Source organism: Ustilaginoidea virens, chromosome 2 (assembly GCF_000687475.1).
Source record: "Ustilaginoidea virens chromosome 2, complete sequence".
In the NCBI taxonomy this organism is placed as follows: Eukaryota; Fungi; Ascomycota; class Sordariomycetes; order Hypocreales; family Clavicipitaceae; genus Ustilaginoidea; species Ustilaginoidea virens.
Window position 1 is genome coordinate 690,616 of NC_057317.1, and position 24,869 is coordinate 715,484.

The 24,869-nt window shown below is 55.9% G+C and overlaps 8 protein-coding genes across 8 annotated transcripts; 5 read left to right on the top strand and 3 right to left on the bottom strand.

The window, feature by feature from the left end:
- Positions 1 to 628: 628 nt before the first annotated feature.
- Positions 629 to 2,770, top strand: UV8b_01959 (uncharacterized protein; the record flags this gene model as incomplete). Its single annotated transcript, XM_043139457.1, has 3 exons — positions 629 to 914; positions 1,041 to 1,081; positions 1,184 to 2,770. The coding sequence occupies 3 exons, from the start codon at positions 629 to 631 to the stop codon at positions 2,768 to 2,770; spliced, it is 1,914 nt and encodes a 637-aa protein (XP_042995391.1).
- A 3,032-nt stretch (positions 2,771 to 5,802) lies between these two features.
- UV8b_01960 (uncharacterized protein) lies at positions 5,803 to 7,029 on the top strand (the record flags this gene model as incomplete). Its single annotated transcript, XM_043139458.1, has 1 exon — positions 5,803 to 7,029. The coding sequence occupies one exon, from the start codon at positions 5,803 to 5,805 to the stop codon at positions 7,027 to 7,029; it is 1,227 nt and encodes a 408-aa protein (XP_042995392.1).
- A 582-nt stretch (positions 7,030 to 7,611) lies between these two features.
- UV8b_01961 (uncharacterized protein) lies at positions 7,612 to 8,301 on the bottom strand (the record flags this gene model as incomplete). The annotated part of the gene is made up of 1 exon (XM_043139459.1): positions 7,612 to 8,301. The coding sequence occupies one exon, from the start codon at positions 8,299 to 8,301 to the stop codon at positions 7,612 to 7,614; it is 690 nt and encodes a 229-aa protein (XP_042995393.1).
- A 438-nt stretch (positions 8,302 to 8,739) lies between these two features.
- Positions 8,740 to 10,515, top strand: UV8b_01962 (uncharacterized protein; the record flags this gene model as incomplete). The annotated part of the gene is made up of 1 exon (XM_043139460.1): positions 8,740 to 10,515. The coding sequence occupies one exon, from the start codon at positions 8,740 to 8,742 to the stop codon at positions 10,513 to 10,515; it is 1,776 nt and encodes a 591-aa protein (XP_042995394.1).
- A 2,079-nt stretch (positions 10,516 to 12,594) lies between these two features.
- UV8b_01963 (uncharacterized protein) lies at positions 12,595 to 14,331 on the top strand (the record flags this gene model as incomplete). The annotated part of the gene is made up of 1 exon (XM_043139461.1): positions 12,595 to 14,331. One exon carries the CDS (start codon positions 12,595 to 12,597, stop codon positions 14,329 to 14,331), a length of 1,737 nt encoding a protein of 578 aa, XP_042995395.1.
- A 635-nt stretch (positions 14,332 to 14,966) lies between these two features.
- On the top strand, positions 14,967 to 18,526 carry UV8b_01964 (uncharacterized protein; the record flags this gene model as incomplete). The annotated part of the gene is made up of 2 exons (XM_043139462.1): positions 14,967 to 15,810; positions 15,954 to 18,526. 2 exons carry the CDS (start codon positions 14,967 to 14,969, stop codon positions 18,524 to 18,526), a joined length of 3,417 nt encoding a protein of 1,138 aa, XP_042995396.1.
- An 827-nt stretch (positions 18,527 to 19,353) lies between these two features.
- Positions 19,354 to 21,754, bottom strand: UV8b_01965 (uncharacterized protein; the record flags this gene model as incomplete). Its single annotated transcript, XM_043139463.1, has 8 exons — positions 19,354 to 19,436; positions 19,530 to 19,865; positions 19,932 to 20,107; positions 20,176 to 20,224; positions 20,285 to 20,504; positions 20,567 to 20,944; positions 20,999 to 21,343; positions 21,743 to 21,754. 8 exons carry the CDS (start codon positions 21,752 to 21,754, stop codon positions 19,354 to 19,356), a joined length of 1,599 nt encoding a protein of 532 aa, XP_042995397.1.
- A 1,130-nt stretch (positions 21,755 to 22,884) lies between these two features.
- UV8b_01966 (uncharacterized protein) lies at positions 22,885 to 23,926 on the bottom strand (the record flags this gene model as incomplete). The annotated part of the gene is made up of 2 exons (XM_043139464.1): positions 22,885 to 23,510; positions 23,563 to 23,926. The coding sequence occupies 2 exons, from the start codon at positions 23,924 to 23,926 to the stop codon at positions 22,885 to 22,887; spliced, it is 990 nt and encodes a 329-aa protein (XP_042995398.1).
- Between the last annotated feature and the right edge of the window lie 943 nt (positions 23,927 to 24,869).

Below are 24,869 nucleotides of genomic sequence, written 5' to 3' on the forward strand. Positions count from 1 at the left end.
TCATGCTTCGTGCACGCACCCCTAATACTATTTCGTTTCTGGATCTTGTCTGGATTGTGTCTGCGTGATGCACGCGCAGCAAGAGCATGCAGTCAAGTTGTTACGGGGCAGTCTGTCGCGACTCTTTGCAGCAGCCCATCGGTGACAATCGAAGAATGCATGTCTCCCGCCCCGCCCCGCCTCTTCCTCTTCAACAAGACCAACCAAGCACGGGTCGGAAGGCTACGGAACGGAGTACCTCTGTCCGAGTACATATCAAGCAACACCACCTTGGTGCCGACTTTTCCATTCCTTCTCTTGAAAAATTGAAGCAAAAAGTACACCAAAAGTACACCAAAAGTACAACAAAAGCATGACAGAAAGACGCCAGAAATCAAAACTCTCTTGCATAGGATAGATAGGCTGTGCTGCCTTTGTCGTCCTGCAGGCCATCTACTACATAGGTACCTAGAGTACGTGATGCAATTGTTGAAGAACATTCAATCAGCGAGTGCAACGCCGTAAAGGCAAGCCAAGCCAAAGCACAGGTCATTATTGACATTATATAATGGGGCAAGTGCAAGTCATGTGCCGTTGGTTGTCACCGTGGGTAAGTGTCGTATGTGTCGTGTCTGGTGGTTACTTTGGAATGGGCCCCCGCCCTCTTGTCAAATCGTCAAATCATGTACTCGGCAGCATTGTTCTATTGTCCCAGGGCCATCATCACTACTCCGTACAGCGAGCTAGTTCCGCCGCCACTAGAGCCAACACCGCCGAGCAGGGCTCCTCATTTGGCGACGTTGCCAAACCAACTCCTTCATACCAGACTGCTTTTCCCTGCTTGGCCCAGCCTGTGCAAAGTTCACATCTGGCCATTTCTCGAAACCTTCGGCTGATTCGCTTTCCACCCACATACACTGCAGTCTTTTATCACGGTTGGTTTATTTTTCCATTCCCCCCCCCCTTTTTTTTTTTTGGTGTTTTTGATCCATCGCCCTCCCTTTTCCCTTCCTCCCCCCCTTTCCCCCCCACGCCTCCTCCCTCCATTGACAACTCATCAGCGTCTTCGTTCCTGGCAGCAAACTTGCCGATAAGTTTCTTCGTTTGTTGTGTCTGGTCCTCCCTTCGCCTTCGGCACCCGCCCCCCCCCCCACCCCATCCCTGAGCCCCTAATCACTCGCTGTCGAACTCGTCCTCTTCGCAGCGAGGCGACTCTCAACCAAAAACCCACCGCCGACATCCAGACAACCAAGGCTCTCACTTGTATCCCTTACTGCCCTGCGGTCGGGCATTGACACCTTGCGCGCCACGGGACCAAACCAAAGATCTTCTCCGATCCCTTTGGTTCACCCCTTCAAAAAGGGTCGCACGTGCCTCCCCAACCTCGAGCATCAATTATTTCCTCTTACCAAGTGTACGAAAACCGAATATAGCTAAAAACGCCCAACAACGGAGCTGCTTTCAAACCGATCACATCAACAAGAAAGTGCTAGCCTTGATCGCCCCTCCCGAGCTCTCTCGCCGGTTACGTCTCAAAATGACCGAGTCAAACATGAGCTACGTTTACACGCTGACGGGTTATGCCGCTCTGTTTGGTCTGGGCTACGCTGCCTATCTCGTTTCTACTCAAAAAACCAACAAGCGGGCCGCTGCCAATGCACCGCGCGCCGCGAGGGCTGCGCAGAACGAGCCACGCAAAGAAGACAGGAAGAAGAAGCAGCGTTTGGACAGCTTCACCTCGGAGGCCCAGGAAGCCGCCAGGGCGAAAGCTTCAACCAAAGCTACAGCCACAGAGCCTGCTTCTCGGCCACGGCCTGTAGCGGAAGATACCTCTGATGATGATGATGATGATGATGGGGCCGATAATCGAGAGTTTGCCAGACAGTTGGCCAAGGCTCAAGAAGGCAAAAAATTCGCCGGCAAGGCTGAGGCATCCAAGCAAAGGGAGAAGTCGGTCAAGCAATCTCGGGCACATCAGATGAGCAATGGTTACGCTGACGAGAAGCCGTCGGATACCGGTGCGGAAGCTGATGATGATCAGTCTCCTATCGGGTCTCCCGAGGCCTATGCTACTGATGCCGCTGGCATCAGTGACATGCTCGAGCCTATCGCTGCTGGTCCATCCGTTGTCCGCATCACCGACGCCGACAAGGTGAAGGAGAAAAAGCCCAAGGCGGCCAAGCCTCTCGAAAAGGCGGAGACGAAGAAGCAACGCCAGAATAAGAAGAAGGCCGAAGCCGCCAAAGAAGCTCGGGAGGCGTCAGAGAAGGAACGAAAAGTTCTCGAGGAGAAGCAGCGACGGACTGCTCGAATCGCCCAAGGCAGGGCGGCCAAAGACGGCTCCCAGTTCATGGCTACTAATGGCGTCAACTCCTGGGCCAAGGGAGAAGCCGGCGCCCCATCCGCTGGCAGTGACAAGGTTTTCCATCAACCTTTGGATACCTCAGAAATGGCCGACGCTCCGGCGGCCACTGCTACTCCCGACAAGCAGGCAGCTGTGGACCAGTCAGAGGGGTCATGGATATCCTCACTCCCGTCTGAAGAAGAACAGATGGAAATGCTAAAAAACGACGCCGATGAGTGGAACACTGTCCAGACCAAGTCGAAGAAGAGCAAGAAGGGTGTTGAGTCGGGAGACGAGAAATCCACCAAGCCATCGACTACCCAAGCCAAGCAGGCACACGCAGCCCCCAAGACTGCTCCCAAAGCTGCAGCTCCCCAGGCCCTTGGCTCGTTCTCGGCCCTTAGAGACGATGCCCCCGAAGAGGTGGAAGAGGAGTGGGAAGTTTAAGCGCCGTCTGCCTGCAGTTGTAAATTTGGCGCTGGGCTGGACTACAATGGATCAATCAACACCTCTTTGCCTCTGGGTCAGGGGCAATTTGAGCTGTACTCTGGCCCTGTATACTAGTATTCCCCATATCAGGAGTCACCTCTTTTTCAACTCTTGGCTGTTTTCTTTCTGTCTCTCTTTGTTACGTGTCTTTTTTACTTTTTTTTTTTTTTTTTTTTTTTTTTTTTTTTACTTCCTACTTTTACTTCTTTTTATTTCCCCCCTTTCTTTTTATTTCTTTTTTTCCCAAGTCAAGCTTCATTTTTTTTTTTCAAACGCGTCGGCACAACGACGGGGGGCTCCCCAAGCACCGCGCATTGCAACCTACAAATCGAATCCACTTATTAGATTATGACAGAGACGGTGATGAGGACACGGGACACTCGGTGTCAGCAGAAAGTTGAAGCAGGGAACTCTGCGGATCGCGTCATGTCGAAGACATGGAAGTTTGTCCCATTATCTTGCCGATTGCGCGATCTGACTTACGAAGACGAAGACTGGTTAGTATGCATCGGAACCTGCACGACGATCGAGAGACACGAGGATCGAGGGAGTAGAAGCAGAACGGGCTACGGACAGTTGGGAAACGGGGAAAGAGACTGAACCGTCGTTGAACAAGCCGCTGGGCCATGAAGGCGGTGGAGAAAAACGTTTCAATGTATGTATGAAGACGGTTGCAGGGCTCAGCAAGAGCCGCGCCAAATTGACATGTCTGTTGAAGGAATTGGTTGGACAAGGAGTCTCGGGAGTGATGATGTGCTGGTACAATCTCCCGAGCGAGACAGTGGTGGTTTCTTCCTAACCGCGTCGCCGGCTTTGGTGCCAGCCATGGTTGGGAAACGGCGACGATGGTATGAAAGAACACCAAGCAGGTTCAACATTGTCAAGATGGTGACAGCACAGGTCAACACGCCCGCCACTGCCGGCGGATGGTTTTTGTCAGGGATAGTAATGCCATGCCCGGCCGGTTGGTACATATCATGGGGTCATCTGGCAAAATCCCCGGGACTTGTGCAGAGCAAGGATCACAGCGTTGCTGACGATTTGGCGACGTAACGGCAGATACTACGAGGTCAACTGGTATGTGTGTACCTTAGGTACCTAAATGAAGCTGCCACTGGTGCACGGAGCACCTACCTTACCTAACCTAGGTACGGAGCAGCATAACGCGTTCCGCGCATCAAGGACTGCTACGTCCGTAGAATGTCGCGAATGATACTTGCGGAGCACATGCACCAATGTGCAACCGGATAGGTAAGGTAGGTATCTAGGTAGGTACCCAAGGTAGCCAGCCAATGACGAGGCCGCGTCCGGGCCATCCACAACGCATGCGACCTGACAGGGTTGGCCACCCGACCTTCCGACGCCACATCTTGGCCACGACGGGGGCAAACGTGTCCTCCTCACACACAGCACTCACTCAGGCAAGTCCCGAACCCGGGCGTGGAAACAAAAACCCTGAACCTGGTAGATGGGAAAAGAGGAATGCTCCGCCCGCACGGAGCACACGGAGCATGTCATTAGGCAGTGTGTTGCATTGATGATGGGGGGATGCTGATGCTGGCTGCGGCGAACAGACTTGAATCAGGCGTGGCAGGGAAGCGGAAGGCTGCACTGCACGACTTTGGGGTACGGAGGACTGACTGGGTCAGGGTTGGGGGGGCCCAAAGGACGGAGCAGCGTGGTTCTGCGGCGCGAAGTCGTGGGCCGATTGCAAATGTGTACGGAGTACAAGTACAGAGCACGAGGTAGCTGCTCGCCCTGAGGCAAGGCCGCATCTCCAACAACCTTAGCTACCTTAGGTACCTGGTACGTTCAGTTCAATTGATGTACCTTTGGTACCTGGCACCTTGGGTCCTCTGTACTACGTGCCTCAGATGTCTCCTAAAAAGGCTAAACAGGCAGACTTGCACCACAACAAAGTCTGTTGCCTGTCTGGTTTGTGTCCGGAACGGCACGCACTCCGTACCACGGACGGCATTACTGTTGCTGCGTCTTTGGCTGCTGGCGAATTCTGGCTGCTTGATGGTTCGATCCATCCCGCGCCAGCCCGAAAAAAGGTGGTTCTGCCATCCACGTCTCCGTGTGCTATCCGTAGGCGTCTGGTAGGTACATCATGATGCCGCAATGGACCGGTTGTCCGCCACGTCGCAGCTTTTTCCAGGTGCCATGAGAGGAACGAGCGGATCCGATTGACCCCAAGGGCGTACCCCGTGGGAGCCTTGGGGGACAGCTGTCGCCACCTGCAGCTTGCGGGTACGGATTCGGCAGGCTTTCCTTTCCCCCCAATGGGCTTGTCCGCCTCGCCAAGTCCCGTGTACTTGGGATAAGCACCCAGACTGCTGCACCTGCACCTTTCTTGATACGCCATCCATCCGTCCCCTCTGGCCTGTCACTGCATCATCCTTCTCGTCTCGTTTCTGTTTACTCTCCACTGTCGAGCTTGTCATGTCCACAGCCTGCTTATCCTTTTCGCCCACTTCTTGTCAAGGCTCCCACGCTTCCATCTGAAACATTTCTCTCCCTCCCCAATCCTACTTTGCTGCATTTCCTCGACCATTCCAACGACAGACAGTCCGGCTTCAATAGCGTCAGCCAGCCCCTTTCCTCTCTCCTACACGCCCCCCCCCCCCAACGAATGCGTCTTTTGACATTGCATTTCAGCCAGAGCCACGATTGAAAACGTCGATTTCGTCTTCGATTTCTGCACAGTCTGCGCCGTTCCCATTTTCTACTCCGTCTTCTGTCTTGCATGCGGCTTTTGAAACGCCCCATTTCCATCATAAGAAGCCCTTATATTTGACCAAGCGCCTTGCCGCCTTGCCGCCCTGCCGCCCTCGCCACTTGGTATACGATCCACATCTCCCATCTGGACGTTCAACACTATTCAGATCGAAAGGGGAAACCTGTGCCTCTCATGAGCTTGCAACGTGACCCCTTGGAACTCACAGCAGGCTTGATGCAGGGCATCTCGCGATAAAGAGCCCAACGTCATGTCTCTCCCCGTTGCCTTTCAATCGGCCGTCTTCTACTTTCTCGCTTGTACACCATGTGCCAAAGTTCGCCACCGACAGAAAGCCAAATCGCGGGCAAGAAAGGAGAGGGAAGAAAAGGCCAGGACGGAAAGCAAACAGCCCGGCCTGTACCGGCATCCTTCGCCCTTCAACACCAACCCCTATTGGCAGGAGGAAATCAGCATGGGCCCGAGCTTGCCCAAGAAGTCTGCGAGCAAAAATTCGAGCCAGAGGGGACTGACAAGCTCGGGGCGAGAAAGCGTAGCCCCCAGCATGTCCGAGCACACTTTTGGCGACGCCTTGACGGCGATGCCGGAAGATGCCTTGTCGGATGACTGGAATCGACGGCGCGGATATCAGCGCGAAGATGAAGAGCTCTGGGGGCAGTGGTCGGGGCAAGGAGCTGGATCAGGGCAAAAGCTAATGGACGCGCTCTCCAAGGCTCGGGACTCTGCCGGGCGATTGATCGAGTCGACGCTGGGAATAGAAAAAGAGGTGACGGAGCAAGAACGCCGGGATTTTTATCTGTCGCCCAAAAACCCTCCCGTCAACGACTACCACCCTCCCGTGGTTAGCAGCAAGCCTGCTCACAAGGACGCCCGAAAATGGATGCTGCAGCCTCCACCACCAGCCAAGGTCATGGAGGGCAAGGTCCCGGTGTCTCGGGCTGTCAGCTCAGGAAGCAAGTCGAGCGGGCGGACCCTCGTCAGCGACGACAGCAACCTGGGCCGCAGGATGCAGGAGAAGCTGGTCAAGGAGAGACTTCGCAAGGAGAGTAATCCCACCGAAGTCGAACTTATCGAATCCCTCTTTGCCACACGGAGCAACCTGTCCATACAGCACACTCGAAGTCGCAGCCTGTCCTTGAACGATTCGGATGATTCCATGGACACCAACCCGTTTGAGAGGCGGCGCAGCCGACGACGCATTCCCGTCGCCGTTCCCGTTCCCGTTCCGCCCGGCATCGATTCCGACGAGGATGACGATGCAGTCCCGTCGCCCCCAATATCAAAGACCATCAGCCATGCGAGCAATTCTTTGAGCCACGTCGCACAGCGACCGAAACTGGAAACCATTCCCAGCACAGATGGTAGCGGTAACACGCGCACCCTGTCGAAGAAGGTTGGCAAACGACAAAAGTCAATCAGGAGCAGAAGCAGGAACAATGCCTGGGTGGATTCTCCGGTAGGAGACGATACAGACTAAGAGGAGGAATTTCTCCTCTTCTCCAAAAAAATTCATTTTTTTAGGAAGACAAAAAAAGAAAAAAAACAAGAGGAAATGGAAAACCGGCGGCTGGAGATGTGTGCATAACCCCCCGGAGTCTTGTTACGGTCACTGTTTTCTTTTTTTTTTTTATTTATACATGTCATGTTGCATTTGGGAGCGAGCTGCAAGGAGTCTACGCTGACACTGTGTTTTTCTTCACTTCACCTTTGGTATTCCACAAAAACGGCACATTTTCCGGTGTCAATTCAAAGTTAGCAGGGTATCATGGTCATGTAGTCTTTTCTGCACGCCTCTGTGCCAACTGTGCACCGCACCGTGTTCACCAGGACCCGTCTTGCCAAACTGGCCAGCTGCAAGTTCAGGTTCACGTGGGCGGTTCCGATTGTTTGATGAATGTTTGCTGTTGCGAGGCCCATGTTTTTGCGGTCACAGACATGCTTGTGGCGTGACGCCAAAGGCGACAGCAGCCTTCAACCTTCCAAATCGCAGAAAGACCAAAAAAAAAAACCCCATGTACGCCCTCCCGCGCAGGTCGCCAAACGCCGATTGTTCGGCCCATCACAGATGCACACCAGCTCCTTCGCTGCCGCTGCCGCTGCCGCCGTCGCCGCCGTCATCGTAGCTCCTTGGGTCTCGCATTCGTGCTTCCATGGCCCGTCTCAACTCCTCATCGCTCACTGTGCCCCCTGACGAGCGGGCGCCACGCCCTGCACCACCCGGTTGGTCGTCCACGCGGATTTGACCGTTGCGAATCGTCCCGGACTGAAAGGTGCCGTCCGTCCAAGCCGGGTGGCGGGCGGCCGCGTGAGGAGTCTGCTGAGAATCTGCGTGGCCGTTGATGTGGGTTTCCGTCGTTGCCGCCTGGGCCGCATCAGCGGCCGCCGCTTCTGCTTCTTCTTCTTCTTCTTCTTTGCTCTGGAACTCGGCCCAGCTCGCGCCGCGCTGCTCCACCTCGGCGCGGACCAGGGCGATGCGCCGAGCCATGCGGTCGATGACAAGCTCGTTTTCCCGGATGGCGTCGACGCAGTCCTGGTCGGGCTCGCGGCGTGCCGGGTCGCTGCTGGCTTGTTCGCGGCCGAGGGCCGTGGCCGAGCCCTCGGCGAAGGGTCTCAGCTGGTCGTTGGAGTATCGGAGGTGGGCGATGGAGTTGCGGATCTCGAGCACTTTGAGGCGCAGCATGGGCGTGGAGAGGTCTTTGAGGGCGGCGGCGAACCGGGCGGGCGATATTGGTCTTGTGTCGGCGGACATGGCGGCCGAGATTGTTGTTGTGCCGGGATTTTGCGCGACAAGAAGCGTTTGCGGCGGAGAAGCGTTTGCGACGGGTCCTGAGAAGAAGCGTTTGCGACGGGTATTTGAGAAGCAGCGTTTTGTGACGGGTTCAGGTCGGCAGTTTCGATTTCCATCAAGTAGTATTAGGTTAGGTACCTGTTTGGTTGGCTAGCTGGATGTGAGTCGTGACTAGGAAAGATGGCTCGCGGATTAGTGGGGCTAACCATGCCCTGGCTGGCTGCTTCCATTGTCTTTTCAACCACAAAACACCACATACTCCGTACACCACTTACCATACTGGACCCGAGCCAAGCCAAGTCATGTCTTGTCTTGACAGACGGTCTTTATGACGACGTTGCTGCGCCTCGCTGATGATGCCCTCCTTCGCCGTCCCCGTCCCCCTTTTTTTAGCCTGAGATGAATCTTTTCGCCATCAGCCATGCGCAGCGCGCGCCCCTGAAAGAGGTGGCTCGTCAGGTCGCTGCCATGACGGCAAGAGTCAGGACGACGACGGTGCACAACGGGCAGCCCAGAGCCGGCGCGCGATGCCTGTCCGGCAAACCCGCCTACGCGAGACCGCCGACCGCGTTTCCCCCGCAAGCAGCGTGGCAGAGACCGAGGCTACGCTTTCGAGAGAACCCGCCTCGCCTGCCGGGAAGCAGCAGCAGCAGCAGCAGCAGCAGCAGCAGCAGCCGCTGGATCTTCTCCTCCTCGAGCAACGTCATTCGCAACTACGAGAACCTCCCCAAAGACTACCGGGACCAGGTCGGCCTGCCCTTTGGCGCCGAGGACCTGTCCCGCGAGGAAATTGAAGACGTGTTCGGACCAGGCGCTGCAGAGGCTGCGGGAAACCACCTCCTCCGAATCTTGCATGGGCGACGAGTAGCGGGGACGCTCGACGATCCTGCTTTTGCCGCGCACACTGCCCAGTATCCAGCGGACATGGTTGCCAGGGGGCTGGCGTTTCTTCGCCAGACGGTGGCCGTCAACGAAGTCTTGAACGCGGGCTTGAGGGCCGAGGATGAGCTCAACCAGATGGACCGAGAGATGCAGGCGCGAGAGGCCGGGCAGGAAGCTCGGATCGGACAAGACGCGGTCGCCAAGCCCGATCCTGTCTACGGCCGAAGCTCGTTGGACCAGATCCGAGCACGCAACGTTGCAAAGCAGAGAGCTCTGGACAAGGCGGCCGAGGAGGAGCGCTTGGCCAGGGAGGGGGAGGCCGAGCAGGGCGCCGGGGGGGCTGCTGCTGGTCCTCTGGCCAGGAGGGAGGACGGCACTCGCGCCATTGCCAACCCGCAGGTGGCCAAGTACTACCAGGACGCGCAGTCCGAGCTGCAGGCGCCGCCCGACATGAAGGCGTGGCAGCGTATTCTTCCCTCGGCAACCGTGGTCGCCCTGGCCCTGGGCTTCCTCGCGGCCGTGGCCATGGTGTACGAAGATCCATTGCCGCGATACAGGCTGTTGCGCCATGTTTCCATGGCGCATGCCACGGTGGGCACGCTGGTCGCCTTGAACGCGCTCGTCTTCCTCGGATGGCGCGTCCCGCCCCTGTGGTCATTCTTCAACAGGTACATGATCTTCGTCGTCGCCACCGTCAAGCCCGTCACCCTCTTCACAGCCATGTTCTCCCACACCAAGCTCAGCCACGTGCTCGTCAACATGGTCCCGCTGTGGTTCGTCGGCACCGCGCTGCACCAGGAGCTCGGGCGCGCCGACTTCCTCGCCCTCTACCTCGGCTGCGGAGCGGCGGGCTTCCTGGGCAGCCTGGTCACGTACACCCTGCGCGGGTGGCTGACCGTCACCTCGCTGGGCGCCTCGGGAGCCACGCTCGGCCTGTGCTCGGCGTACTTTTGGGAGCACCGGAACGACGGGTTCCGCATCTTGGGGCTGCCGGAGGGGGGGGTCCACGGCATCGTGTTCCTGGCCATGATGGCGGCCCTGCAGATGGCGGCGCTCGGGAGGACCGTCAAGCTCAAGGTGGACATTGCGTCGCACTTGTCCGGCATGGGGGCGGGCATCCTGGGGATGGAGATGCTGCGCAGGACGGCCAGGAGGAGAGGGCGCGGCGCCGGCAAGGAGGTTATTGAGATTTGGGGGGAGAATGCTGCTGCTGGCCCCAGACGTGCCGGGGAAGCGGCGGCCGTGAAGCTGGTCTCCCCAGCTGGACGGGCGGAAGGGATGCCGCAGCGTTGAGGAAACAATGTCACGCTGGCGTTGCGGTCCCCGTACCGGGGTAATAACAACGCACGGAACCAGGTGCGACGCAGACTATTTCCCCAGTGTAGTTTTTAGCATCTGGCTTGCATTCTTTTCTTGCGTCTACAATCTAGCTGGTTGTGCATGGGAGTCGGCGAGCCATGCACGTCTGCGCATCACGGATGTGAATCACGCACGATTGATGGCTGCGGTCTGCGACAGAGACTGAACAAGGATCCGGTGGCGGTGGCATTGAGGGTGCTGATGCCGTGAAAACCACCGTCGTTCGTGGGGGCGCGACTCGCATCACAGAGGCTTGAGCCTCGCCTTGCAGTGGTTTAGGGACGTGCAGATATTCTTTCCGGTTTTGGCTTAGCTCCCACTGCACAAGAATCGCTGCTGCAGGTTCGTAGACACACCGGGGAGGTACTGCTTGACCATACATATGTAGTACCTAGCAAGCAAACGTAGAGTTAAAACGCGATTAAGCTGCGGGAAGCAGAGAAAAAGCGCGTTCTTCAACCAGCGCCCTCGTATACGGTATGATTTACTGAAACATGCCCATGCGAATACGAAGGGCTGTTTGTTTAGGTACGCGGGTAAGCGTGAGTTGATATGCGTCTGCAATGTTGCCCCGTAGGAGGAAGGTACACACGTACGTTTGGGGAAGGCGGGCCCAATGCCCTACTTCGCACCCAAAATGACACCACGCGCCGTAGTGCAGACCTTCCTGGCGACAGTCGCCTGCCCGAAAGCTCTGACGGAAACAGAAACAGCAAATACAAGCTGGGTCTGGTACCTAGTTGAAGACCTATGGGTGAATTTTGGAGCTGTCGATTTACAGTTGGCGACGAGTGGAGCACTGTCGTGTCGCGTCGCTAGAAACAGGGATGGCGCGCCGTGGTTACGTGTTGTTGAAGCCGGCTTTTTGACCACCTCCCAGGGCTCAGGTGCGGAAATCTGTTTTTTTTTTTTTTTTGGCCAAAATTTAAAAGCACAGAGTAACTCCGCCCTTGTGACATGCACTCACAGGCTAGCCAAAACGTCGAAATGGCAAGCGTCTGGTCGAAATGGATTACTGTCTCCCTGAAAGAGGCGTATGCGGAACCCACCTGAGCAGGTCGGTCTGGTACTGTACCTAATGTCAATAGGTGGTACCTAGACCTACCAGGTAGGTACCTACCTACCTAACCTAACCGAGAGCACAACGCGTGGGCTGAATCCGCGATGAGCTGGTTTCAACGGCATGATGCCTAGCAAAAGACGCAGTAACAATTGATGCCGTGCAAGAACGTGGTTCACCGTGCTGCAGTGCTCGAAATTACGGGAATATTAGGCTTGTTATGATTTGCGGCAGCCCGCATTCAAGGGCAACCAGTTGACATGCAAGGTATGCACTCCACAGTTGCTCTCTGTACACGCTATCCGAACACACCAGAAGGTACCTAGGCAGTACCAGACGTCGATACTACGTACAAACGCGTGCGTTGACGCCAGCAAGTGCCCAAGTACAGACGCAACGTACCAGCTTAGTTGACCCAAGACAGGCCAAGGCCAGACCCCAGCTCACCTCGCCCAACTCGCCCGTCCGTTTCTGGCCCCCCCCGAGGTTACTCCGCCTTGTGTTGTTTATCTTCTTCCTGCCGTCTTCCACTTCGCACCACGCTGTCAACCTACCTCCTCGGGACTTTGGGCTTTTCTTTACCCAGGTTGGCTCTCGATATTTGGAGACACCCCGATTCAAACCAAACCCCTCCCTCACCTTTGGTCTTTTGGATCCCTTCAAGTCCTGCCGCATCTCACCCTGGATACCTCTGTTCATTGTTGAACCCAGCGAACCACTACGCGCGCAGGAATCCGCTGCATGAGTAATGAGTTAGCCTTTCAACTCTCTCTCCCCCCTTCTTCGCGTGTTTTTTTTTTTCTTCTTTTTTTTCCCCCTTCTTTCATCGGCGCGTCTGTCGTCCGCGGAAACAGCCCAACAGTCGTCGTTCGGGCCTCTCCCTCTGAACAGCGAGACGACTCATGAAAACCGCGTCCTGCCCGCTGTCCACTTTGATGGCGACTCCGGCATCCATGCCTTCTTCACCGCTTTCAAGCCTCCCCCAGACGCCCTCTGCACCCGGTTCTCCCGCGGTTGCACCAGATGCCGCGTGTCGCTATCCCTCGCCGTCGTCCACCGCCGTGTCTGGAACGCAATCCCCCATCAAGCTGGCGGAACCCGCCGACGACTGTTCACCACCCGCCAAAAAGAGGAGAACCACCCCTCGCGAGCGGATTACCACGTACCTCGACTTGATGAAGCCCCATGAGGAATTCTCCCGCGAGGACAACTTTCACATGGAAAGGCTGCTCTCGGCTCTCCGCAAGAAGAAGAAGATTGTCGTTGTGGCTGGGGCAGGCATTTCCGTCTCGGCTGGCATCCCGGACTTCCGCTCCGCAACTGGCCTTTTCGCGACGCAGCGTAGTCAGCACAAGGTCAAGGCTTCGGGGAAGCATCTTTTTGACGCATCCGTCTACAAGCATGAATCATCCACCACGTCCTTCCACACCATGGTGCGCGAGATGAGCGAGATGAGCAAAAAGGCCCAGCCTACGCCATTCCACCATTTGCTGGCGTCGCTGGCCCAAGAGGGCCGCCTGTTGCGGCTTTATTCTCAAAACATTGACTGCATTGACACGTCCATGAAGCCGCTGCAAACCCAGACCCCCCTGGAACCGAAAGCTCCATGGCCGACTACTATTCAACTGCATGGAAGTCTCGACAAAATGGTCTGCACAAAGTGTGCTGATATCCAGCCCTTTCAGAGTGACTTGTTTGACGGGCCCGAGGCTCCCCTGTGTGAATCCTGCAGAAATCTCGACGAGGTGCGCACGGCCCATGCCGGGAAGAGAAGCCATGGCATTGGACGGTTGAGGCCTCGGTTCGTCCTCTACAACGAATTCAACCCCGACGAAGAAGCCATCGGCAACATCATGCGCGCCGACTTGAGAGCTAGACCAGATGCCGTCTTGGTGGTGGGCACAACTCTCAAGGTGCCCGGTACGCGACGGCTCGTCAAGGAGATGTGCCAGGTCACCCGGGGCCGCAAGGACGGGCTTACGGCATGGATCAACATCGATTCGGAGCCCAAGGTTCCTGATTTCAAGGACAGCTGGGATCTCGTGGTCAAGTCCAAGTGCGACAACATTGCCAGACTAGCAGCCCTCCCGCCGTGGGATTGCGAGATTGGCGATAGCTATCTCGTCTCCAACGAGGAGGAGCGAGAAATGTCAGCGACGCCTCCGACAAAGCTTGAAGTGTTGCTAGACGGCAAGCCGAGGCAACACGACGATGTTCAGGCCATTCCGACCCCACAAGCGAGCCCACCACCACCACCTAGGAGGAAGCCGCTTCCCATGTCGAAACAGACGAGCACTTCCTTGGACAAGGAACCAAAGCTCACCAAGTCGGGCAAGATTGGCAAACGTCCCGGCCGGAAGCCGAAGCAGCCTGCGAAAACGGAACCTCGGCCTCCAAACCCATTCATGAAGGCTTTCAAGCCTTCCAAGAAATTGTCCGATGCCGACTCGGGGAAGAAGGTTGGAACTTGTTTTGCACCTGCAGATGGAAAACCGCCCACAAAACAGTCGCGGACGGGCTTGCCATCCTCGTCGTCTCGCTTTGCTGACAAGACATCACTCGAAATCACAGTGAGGGTCATGGCTCCCGAATCTCCTCCAACCCCTACCACGCCGGAGCATCAACAGCGGGAGACTATTTCACCAACATCCATACCTAATAACATGCTCAACCTGATTGATGTCGCTTAACTTGTGTGTGCTTTTTTTTAAAAACCTGGTAGCTTTAGAACATGAAATAACATGACTGGTGTTTGATTGGTGTTTGAAGGAGACTTCCATCACGGGGGCGTCGGTATTCCCATGGGTGCTGGTCCTACTCGAGGCGTTTTGGAGTTTTGAGTGGAAGACTTGTATCGCTGGCCTTTCTGTGGCGACGGTCAAGACTTGCATTACCTGGCGTTGCTACGACTGCATGGTGGCTTATGAAAGATTGTTAGGGACAAGTTGAGGGACCGCAGTTTCTGCGGTGCGATTCGTGCAGGATAATAGAGTTGGCTTGCGATGCTGATGCCTCGACTACCTTAGGTATCTGCTTCTTGCTGCGGCAGAACGCTGAATGAGGCGATCCAATAAGTACCTAGGTACCTCGGAGTCCACGGTGCGCACTGTGCAAGTCGCACTTACCTTGAAGGGTTCCCTAGTCAGATGGCTTTTTGGAAAAAGAAGTGGGCCAGACTGGTGGGCAGCTGGCAAACCACGACTGCCTGCTCAACGCGTGACGGCATCACCGAGACGCGACAGCTGCGACACGACAAGAGCAATGCCAAGCTTCCTTTGCTCGTTGCACGATATATTCTTGTCAGCAAGGCTGCGATTGTAGAGCCATGAGTCGGCTACCAAGATCCACCGATAAAAAGCAGCAGTCACTGACATCCTTCTTCACGCCAAGAACTGCCAATGGATTAGCAGCTTCGTTTAAGCAGCAAAGCGAGGCCCGGGCTGCTGCCGCGACCGGGACCTCGAACGACACCCAGCTGCCCAACCGAAAACGTCGCCTGGAGGAAGAAGAAGAAGAAGAAGAAGAAGAAGAAGAAGAAGCAAAAGAAGAGGAAGGCGGTGACCACAACGATGGCACTGGCCGGCCTACCAAGGATCGCAAACGAGACGGAAATGCTACCGCGGGTGAGCAATCGAGCACCCTCCCCGCCGCGGGCGGCAGCAAACCATCGCCAGCCTCTCGGGCTGCCCAATCTGCCGCCTTGCGGACAAGTCGGTTCGTGTACGACGAGCAGTCAATCACCACGTCCTCCACAGCCGGAACACTGAGAGAGGGAAACGAAGAAGCGGAGGACGTAAGGCGAAAGAATGAGGAACTGCATAAACGCTTTGTCAGGAAGCTGGGCCATTCAGACGCCATGTCCCGGGCATCACGGATGGCGCAGGAGGAGGAGGAGGTACAAGCGGCTGGCGAAGATGACGATGGTGACGCAAATGGCGACGCGGACGAGGCCGAATTGCCGGCACCGGCCAAGGCAAAGAAGAAGGGATCGAAAAGCGGGAAGCTGACGCCCATGGAAATCCAGTTCTTGGAAATCAAGAGGAAACACCTCGACACCATTCTCATTGTGGAGGTCGGGTACAAGTTTCGGTTTTTCGGGGAGGATGCTAGAATTGCCGCCAAGGAGCTGAGCATCGTGTGCATACCAGGCAAGATGCGGTACGACGAGCGTACGTTTCACCTCTCCCCGACTCCCCGCAGGAAAGCCGCCGCATGTTTGCGCCTTGCCCCCTCTGTGCCAACAGTCTGGCTGATGACTCTTCCTTTTTTTTTTTTTTTTTTTTTTTTTTTTTTTTTTGGGTTCCCGGCTCAGACCCCTCGGAAGCGCATCTTGATCGTTTCGCCTCGGCGAGCATCCCCGTTCATCGACTGCACGTTCACGCGAAACGGCTCGTGGCGGCAGGCCACAAGGTTGGCGTTGTTCGACAAATCGAGACGGCTGCTTTGAAGAAGGCAGGCGACAACCGCAACACCCCCTTTGTGCGGAAATTGACCAATCTGTACACCAAAGGGACCTACGTCGACGAGGGAGGCGAGCTGGATCAGCAGGCCGAGGGTGCCCCGGCTGGCGGCTACCTGCTCTGCCTGACGGAAACGCAATCCAAGGGGAGCGGGACGGACGAGAAGGTGGACGTGGGCATCCTGGCCGTCCAACCCGCCACCGGCGACATCATCTACGACGCCTTCCAGGATGGATTCATGCGGAGCGAGGTCGAGACCAGGCTGCTGCACATTTCCCCCTGCGAGTTTCTCATCGTGGGCGAGCTTACCAAGGCAACTGACAAGTTGATACAGCACCTGTCGAGCAGCAGCACCAATGTCTTTGGGGACCGCAGCCGTGTCGAGCGTGTGCCGAGGAGCCCGACCATGGCGACCGAAGCCCACACGCACGTCACCCAGTTCTACGCCGCCAAGGCCAAGGCCGAGGCCGAGGCTCAGGCCGCGGCCGCATCGCGGAACGAGACGGGCAGTGCCCTGCTCGACAAAGTCCTCCGTCTTCCAGAATCGGTGACGGTGTGTCTGTCGGCCATGATCAGCCACCTCGAGGAGTACGGCCTGGAGCACATCTTTGACCTGACCAAGTACTTTCAGAGCTTTAGCACGACATGTCACATGCTCGTCAACGGGACGACTCTCGAAAGCCTCGAGGTGTACCGCAACGCCACCGACCACACGGAGAGGGGGAGCCTGTTTTGGGCCCTCGACAAGACCGTGACGCGGTTTGGCCAGCGGCTGCTGCGGAAATGGGTTGGCCGCCCGCTGCTCGACGAGGAGCAGCTGGAAGACCGCCTTTCCGCCGTCCAGGAACTGGTGGATAAGCAGTCCACGGCGCCGGTGGACGCGCTGGAGAAGCTGCTGGCCTCGACCAAGGCAGACCTCGAGCGGAGCCTGATCCGAATCTACTACGGGAAATGCACCCGGCCCGAGCTGCTGTCCGTGCTGCAGACTCTGCAACGAATCGCAACCCACTACGCCGCCGGCGCCGAGCAACAACAGCAACCCCCCTTCACGTCCGCCCTGCTCGCCTCGGCCGTCGGCGCCCTGCCGCGGATCCGCAGCACCGTCGCGGCGTACCTGGAACGCATCAACCCGGAGGCGGCGCGGCGAGACGACAAGTACGCCTTCTTCCGGGAGGAGTACCAGAACGAGGACCTGCAGGACCACCAGATGGCCATAGCGCACGTCGAGCACGAGCTCAACGAGCACCTCGTCGACGCCGCCCGGGCCGTCAAGTCGCCCCGGGTGGAGTACTCGACCGTGGCCGGCATCGAGTTCCTCATCGAGGTGCCCAACAGCAAGACGGCAGACGTGCCCGCGTCGTGGACCAAGATCTCCGGGACGAGGAAGCTGTCGCGCTTCCACACCCCGCAGGTGGCGCGGCTCGTCGGCGAGCGCGACCAGCACCGCGAGGCCCTCGCCGCGGCCTGCGACAAGGCCTTCCGGGACCTGCTGGCCGACGTCGCGGCCGACTACCAGCCCCTCCGGGACGCCGTGTCGGCCCTCGCCACCCTGGACTGCCTCGCCGCCCTCGCCAGGGTGGCCGCCCAGCCCGGCTACAGCCGCCCGCGCTTCCTGCCGGCCTCGTCGCCGCCCACCGTCGCCATCTCGCACGGCCGCCACCCCGTCGCCGAGCGCACCCTCCCCGCCGGCTACATCCCCTTCAGCACGACGCTCGCGCACCCCTCGCCCCTGGCGCACCTCATCACGGGGCCCAACATGGGCGGCAAGTCCTCCTACGTCCGCGCCCTCGCCCTCATCGTGCTCCTCGCCCACGTCGGCTCCTTCGTCCCCGCCGACGCCGTCTCCCTCACCCCCTGCGACGCCATCTACACCCGCGCCGGCGCCAGGGACAACCTCTTCGCCGGCGAATCCACCTTCATGGTCGAGGTGTCCGAGACGGCCGCCATCCTGCGCGCCGCCACGCCCCGCAGCCTCGTCGTCCTCGACGAGCTCGGCCGCGGCACCAGCACCCACGACGGCGCCGCCATCGCCCAGGCCGTCCTGCACCACGTCGCCACCCGCACCCGCTGCCTCACCCTCTTCATCACCCACTACCAGAACCTCGCCGGCGTGGCCCGCGGCCTCGACGGCGTCACCAACCTCCACATGAAGTTCACCGCCGGCACCGGCGCCGACGGCCAGGAGGAAATCACCTTTCTCTACGAGGTCGCCGAGGGCGTTGCTCACCGATCCTACGGCCTCAACGTCGCTCGCCTGGCCCGCGTGCCCGAAAAGGTCCTCGACGTGGCCGCCACCAAGTCTGCCGAGATGGAGGCCGACCTGCGCCTGCGCCGCCTGCTCGGCGCCAGTCGAATATTGCGTCGTGTGCTAGGGGGCGATGCGGACCAGCTGGACCATCTTGTTTCCGGCATCGAAGAGCTGTGAAAAGTAATATATATATATATATATATATATATAAATAAAGAAACAACAAGAACAAATTTAGGGCCCTAGGATCCGCAAGGTGGCATATCCCCTCCCTAACGCGGGACAAGGTTGATTTTCTCGTAATTCACTAATTCACTTGATGAAAAAAAAAAAAAGAAAACTTGTTCTTCTTTTATAAACAATAAACAAAATGGAGGGGATTAAAAAAAAGCCCAAAACAGATGCCCATGTCTTGGCCACGTCAGCCTTTTTGCACGGGGCCAACTTTGATTATCTGACCATCTAGTATTGATGATTCTATTAAGCTTCCGGCCATCAAGACAAATGTTTCCCGTCAAAGACAGACGAGCCCCCTGGTCGGTTCAAAGTTGAAAATAAAATGTCCCCCTTTCCCCCACCTCCTCCCCTAGCCGTGCATTACCGCAGAGTACAATGCACTAAAGTTAATATCATGTAGTAAACCAGAAATGGGACTCCTTCTGCAATAATACAACCGATAATGGTTGACTGCTCCTTGCACCCCAACACTCATCAAAGGCCCCCAAAACCCATGTCTACTTCGAACATGCCCCAAGTCGCTCGCTCCAGCCCATGACAGCAGTCGAGGCATCGCCAGCCGAGTTAGAGTGCCGCCACAAGTTTGTATTCCCACGATAATTAGCTGCGAAAATGTAGAGACAGAGCCAAGAAGTGAATATATGTTGACGGTGCCGCAGAATTGAGAACCTGCTGCTCCCAAAAAGACGAAAAAAAGAGAAATTAGTCATAAACAATACGCTTTCTCTCGAGACTTGCGAGGCAAGATGAAGGATGACTTTGCTGCCTCATAGGTCCAATTGTTCGGCACTTCCCCAGACTTCGTTCTCCGAAAAACTGGGTTGCCTGCATTCCGCAGTCACTGAATCGTCTACCATATCGTTAAAACGAGCCTCAATCTTGATATTGCAACTTGTCGAAGTATAGCCTTCTTTATCTTCCGCTGGTGGGTGGTTGTGCTCACTCATCTGACCTTGAGCCTCAAGGCTGTACGAAGGCATCGTTTGAGCATGGCCTGCTGGATGATACGCCCCAAAAACGCTTCGATTCTGGGCAAAGAGTGGGTTCGATTCAGAAATGTGAAGATACTGATGACTGCTCACTCCGTTGATGCTGTCCCTCTGCACCGCGCTCGGATGTGGTTCTTGCTTGGGCTGGAGATATTGGTGACTTGAACCGAACCGAAACATGTCATTCGTAGAGCCAAGGTTGCCTAGTTGCATAAAAGGAAGCCTAGAGGAATAGTTGTAGACAGACGCGTCATTCACACCAAAGGCTGCATCGGAATGGTTGACGGATGCTACATCAGCTTAGCTTCGTGTACTTTACCGGTCGGCAATATTTCATTTGTGAACAGCTAACTCACAAAAATCTCCATGGCCACTGTAACTGTCGCACATGCCGGTGTGGCTTCTCAGGCGGCCTGTATTTCTCATTGGCATCGAATGAGTCGGTCCATCCTTTGAGGCTCGTGTAGGGGACACGTTGGACGAGGTTGGGACACGGTAGAGATGCATCCCGAACCTGCTTCTAATATCAAATCTTGATGTTCTCCGACTGATCAGAACTGAACGAAGAGAAATTTCAAGAGCGCGGGTCTCAACCAGTACCTTTGATCTTGCCGTGATGCTGGTGCTGTAAACAAGCGTTCGTCATAAACTTCTGAGCCGTTAGCGATGGGACGTCTGCTTATCGAGGTACCATGCCAGGAAAACCCACCACAATCATCATCGCGAAAAACGTCATGCCCGTGCCGAAACGAAGTCGAAGCCGATATTGTGGGAGTTACCACATCATTTTCAATTTCCCCTAGGGCATGCTTCTTCACTGTTGCGCTTTGACGACCAGATCGTTTAACTGCACGTCGGGGTACATTGACCGATAGTTCCCTCAACGCCTCAGATCGTTTCTTTTTCGGCCGAGGAGCTTTCTTGGGAGACTATTTGGATTAGTGAAATTGGGAAATACGACCACTATTCGCGTGGAAAAGTGCCAGAGTACCTCATCCTCCTGACCAGGAATTGGGGAAGAGCTGTCGTCGTATACGCCTTTTATTCGCTCCACCTCTAAATCCGGAGTCATGACGACTTGTGTAGGTTCTATTCCTTCTGATGCTCGCTTCATCTTATCGATTACTGATTTGGGCTTCCGCTGGTTTCTTGTTCGTTTCATATCCTCATTGGCAAGATCCATCTTGCCCATGCCGGGCCAGACTTGACCTTTGAGTGACAGCATGTCCCCATTTGTCGACTCCTCTTCCAGCTCGGCCTCATTATCCGAAGTGAAGAAGCCTGGGAAGATAGGGTACTCTGGAGGCAACTCTTCCTGCTCAGCCTTGACTGTTGTCTTGCGAGCGGCACGTTTAGGCTTGCGTTTGAACTGCAATAAACTTTAGCCTATGCTTTCGGAGCCTTTGATATGATGACTCGATACCTTTTTGGATAACAACGGGGTTGATCCGTTGGAGCGCTTGTTTTTGACTACTTCTTTCTGCTGTTTTGCCCTCATTCGCTCGACCAAGAGCGACTCGATGCCATTATCCTTGTACCAATGCTCGTACTGCTGCAGCGTCACTGACGCCGCAATATCCTGATGCGCCTTAAGCTTGGTTTGGGTTTCATGATGTAAATGACCCTTGGAAGCAATGTGTGTAAGTAGATGGGAAACGTCTGAGAATCGAGGGGCCTCTGGGCAAACTGTGCACAGGAGGGGAATGTGTTTGTTGGTGGTCGAAAATGGCGTGCCATCCCTCGTAGATCCAAGAGAAGATGCCATGTCCTGAAGAGATATATAGTCAGCATCTTCGGGTAAGTCTAGGTTCAGGGGCTGACATAACAACATTCCCGATGCATAAATCAGCATGAGGTCACTGCAGTGAGCAGTCTTGCTTGAACGTAAATCGTGGCTGCTCGGGTCAGGTGTAGTTCAAAAACCTGGAGAAAGCAGCAGCCATACAGTCATGCCAACATGCACTGACCCTGGGCAGCAAAGAAGCAAAGTAGGTACTTGGAAGACAACGAGTCGAGAAAAGAGCAACGGAAGCAAGATGAAGTGCAAGAATAGTGTCAATGGCATGGCATGCAAGGGTGGGAACATCCCAAATGGGTAGACCCAGGCTCAGTGACCCGTAGCCGAGCAGCTGATGTTTCGGGCAGGACGTATAGGGGATGCTCTTACCATCTGCATCATAGGGATGTCTGGGACTGGGTGCGGTGCCAAGTACGGAGCAACCTAGGAGAAACAGCGACTCGGAACCCGACGGCACCATGTGTCACAAGCCTGAGGGACATCCAAAGACTCGAAAGCGACTGGTGGTGATTCGAAACACTGGGGAGGCTATCTCATGCCGGTGGTGGTGGTGGTCGTCATGTCGTATCCAGAAGTCCAGGCGTAACGCGAAACCACATCGACACCGAGCAGCCCAACCAAGAAATCGAAGGCGAGGAGAGTGTCTTCAAGCCGGTGGCATACAGGCAAGGAGGTTATTGCCCTAAGGGCCGTGGTTCCCTGGGGTTCTTGCCTGCTGACACGGTGCTTGGCTGGTTGCCAGTCCGAGTTTCAAGCCCAGCAGCTGGCAGGACACTCGCTGGACACCTGGCATTGAACAGACCTGCCAGTGCGGCAGTTTCTCAAGTGCCTACAGTGCTGGACCCCTGGGATACTTTTCAAAGGCATCCCTTGAGATGGCGGAGATGGAATCGCAAAGGGGGGTTTGACTGACAGATGGTAAAGATTTGCCCGGCAAGACAGTGTAAGCCCCAGACTCCCTTCTTTTCAACTCTTCCTTCCTTTCCTCCGGCATGTCATCCGTTACAGCCTAGGAAGTAGATCTATCGGTGCAGAAAAGAGACCTTGGGTAGAGGACAGCCGACAGCCGACACTGTTGCGAAATCGGCATCGAACATCTTCCGAGCCAGGGAGCGGGAAGTAATCAAGGGGTACAAATTACAGATGATGAAAACCCGCCGACATGTATGTGTATCAAGCTATACTAAATTTTGGCCGTGCTCAGACCTGCCTGCGGCTTATCGTCAACCAGACATAGACTATGGAAGTAACAACCTCCGAAACCCTCGTGACGTTCATGCGCTACGCGATGTCTGGAGGACTTCACAGGGCAATCTCCATGTGAACTGGCGACGCCCCTGAAAAAAATCCATCATAGTTTCCATCTTCTCTTGCCTTGTATCCTAGCCATCACAGAGAAATTGTCTTTAGCAGGTTATTAGATGGCGAGAGGGTATAGATGACCGGATACACACAAAGGTGCCGTGTCTATACAACAAGGAGACGAGTAAAGCAATACGGGGAGCATGCTTTCACGCCCTTGGTTGCACATATTTTTCAACGATTGACGTAGGCATGCAGTAGACCGGGTCGATTGGAACCATGTCCGGGTGCTGCAACAGGCTGAGACCTGCCAACCCGAAGCACGTATGCCACACGTCCACCATATCGCCAGGACGATCGGCTAGCCCGCCATGTTGAGTATCTTGGCTACTCAGGATGAAGGAAGCAAGGGAGTCACGATCAATCCAGTGGGTGCGACCGAGAATAGCCAGGCTGGCAAGCACCCACCAACTGTAGCAGACATCCTCTGCTTTCTCGGGCCGGCCATTAAGACCACCGCCAGGCGTTTGTCTCTCACTAAGCCACCCGGCTAGTTTTTCATGATCCACGGTGTCCAGAGCGCCAGCAATACTTAAAGCAGCTAAACACGTGAAGATCTGACCAGAATGCGACTCCGCACCAGGTTTGACCCCATAACCACCATCGAAATTCTCGCAACTCTGGATATGGGCAACTGCTTTGTTCAGGTCAACCAAGGATAACGATCCGAGGAGTGACAGCGCGTTCAATCCGGCATAGAGGAAGCGAGTGTCTTCTTCGCCCCATTCGTCCCCGTAGAAGCTTCCCGTGAGCGGGTCTTGGAGATCCGCAATGTCTGCGCTTATGTTAGCGTGACGATGTGCACCGAAGGCTACTATATCACGTACACTTGGCCACCCGGGCTCTTCCAGGTCCTCGAGTGTCAAGCTCATCCAATGCGTCAACCATGGCCAAAACCTGCACAGCACTAACTGTGGACAGGATGTGGGCATCATGCCCCGGAGCAGCGCCGAATCCACCAGTGCCATGCTGGCATGACAGCACAAAATCGATCGTTTCCTGGCGGGGAAGGGCGTCGGGTTTGCCGAGGAGGTGAATGGCCGTCATGCCCCAATACACACCGTTCAGACGTAGATGTTCAGTCAGCCAGTAGTCCAACTCGTCCTTCTTTGTGTCCAGGCTTTGCACGTATTTGACGTGAGCCTCTACGGCTAGCTTGGAGACGCCTGCGGACGTATTCAGTCGAGCCATTGTGCCTGAGTTGGCAGACGAAGAAGTTTGCTGTGTGGAACCAGCAAAGAAGTTCGAGGTTTGAGTTGGGGGGGGGGGGGGGGGGGGCTGTTGGCTGCCTTGATGCCTTAGGTTGTAAGATGCTGGCTGGAGCCTCGGCCGAGAAAACGCTGGCCCAAGGGAAATTGAAAGGGACTTAGTAAGCCAACTAGTAACTATGAGCATCTCATGCACCTACGCGGGTTGATGGCGCAGAGTCCAGACTTTTGACCCCAGATAGTCCAGAGTCCGTACTATCAATGTATGCCAGATGCCTCCTCTGCCTTCTAATTCTTAACCCATCGAAGTACCTGGGTACCGAAGAAGAGACAGATTAGTAAATACGTAGTACGCCAACCACACCTGAACTGGGCAAGTCGTTTGCCATTCCACCCATGAACGAACCCACTCTGGGGATTGGCAAACGCATGTCATGGTCTGACTGTTGACAGCTGTTTCAGATCGCTGGCGGCTAGTTTTGGGGACTGGCACGGGGAGTACCAGGTAGGAGGTTGGTAGGTCATTTAGTCTAGAAACTCCGTGCGGTCTGGTCTGTACCCGAGGCAGATGTCGTCATGGCATCGAGTTGAAGGCCGTTTCAAAATTCCTTTCAACCATCGATTTAGCTCATCCATCTACCAGGAATAACTGGTTAAGGAGGTAGAGACGTATCGTATCGTTGATCTGTGCATTTATCTACCAGCAGACCAACCTACGAATCATGCAGCCAGAACTGTCCGTGCTAAGCAATGATTGGGCAAGAGGGATCCGCTTGCTCCTTCCCCAACGGACCAGACCCCTGGCCGGTAGCACATGGCACTCAGGATCCAAGAATCAGGATGATGGAGGGAATCAGGGATGGGTTGACTGCAACCTTGTCCCGGCTACCGGCCGGCGGCGGCCACAAGCAGCTCCTTTGGTGGTC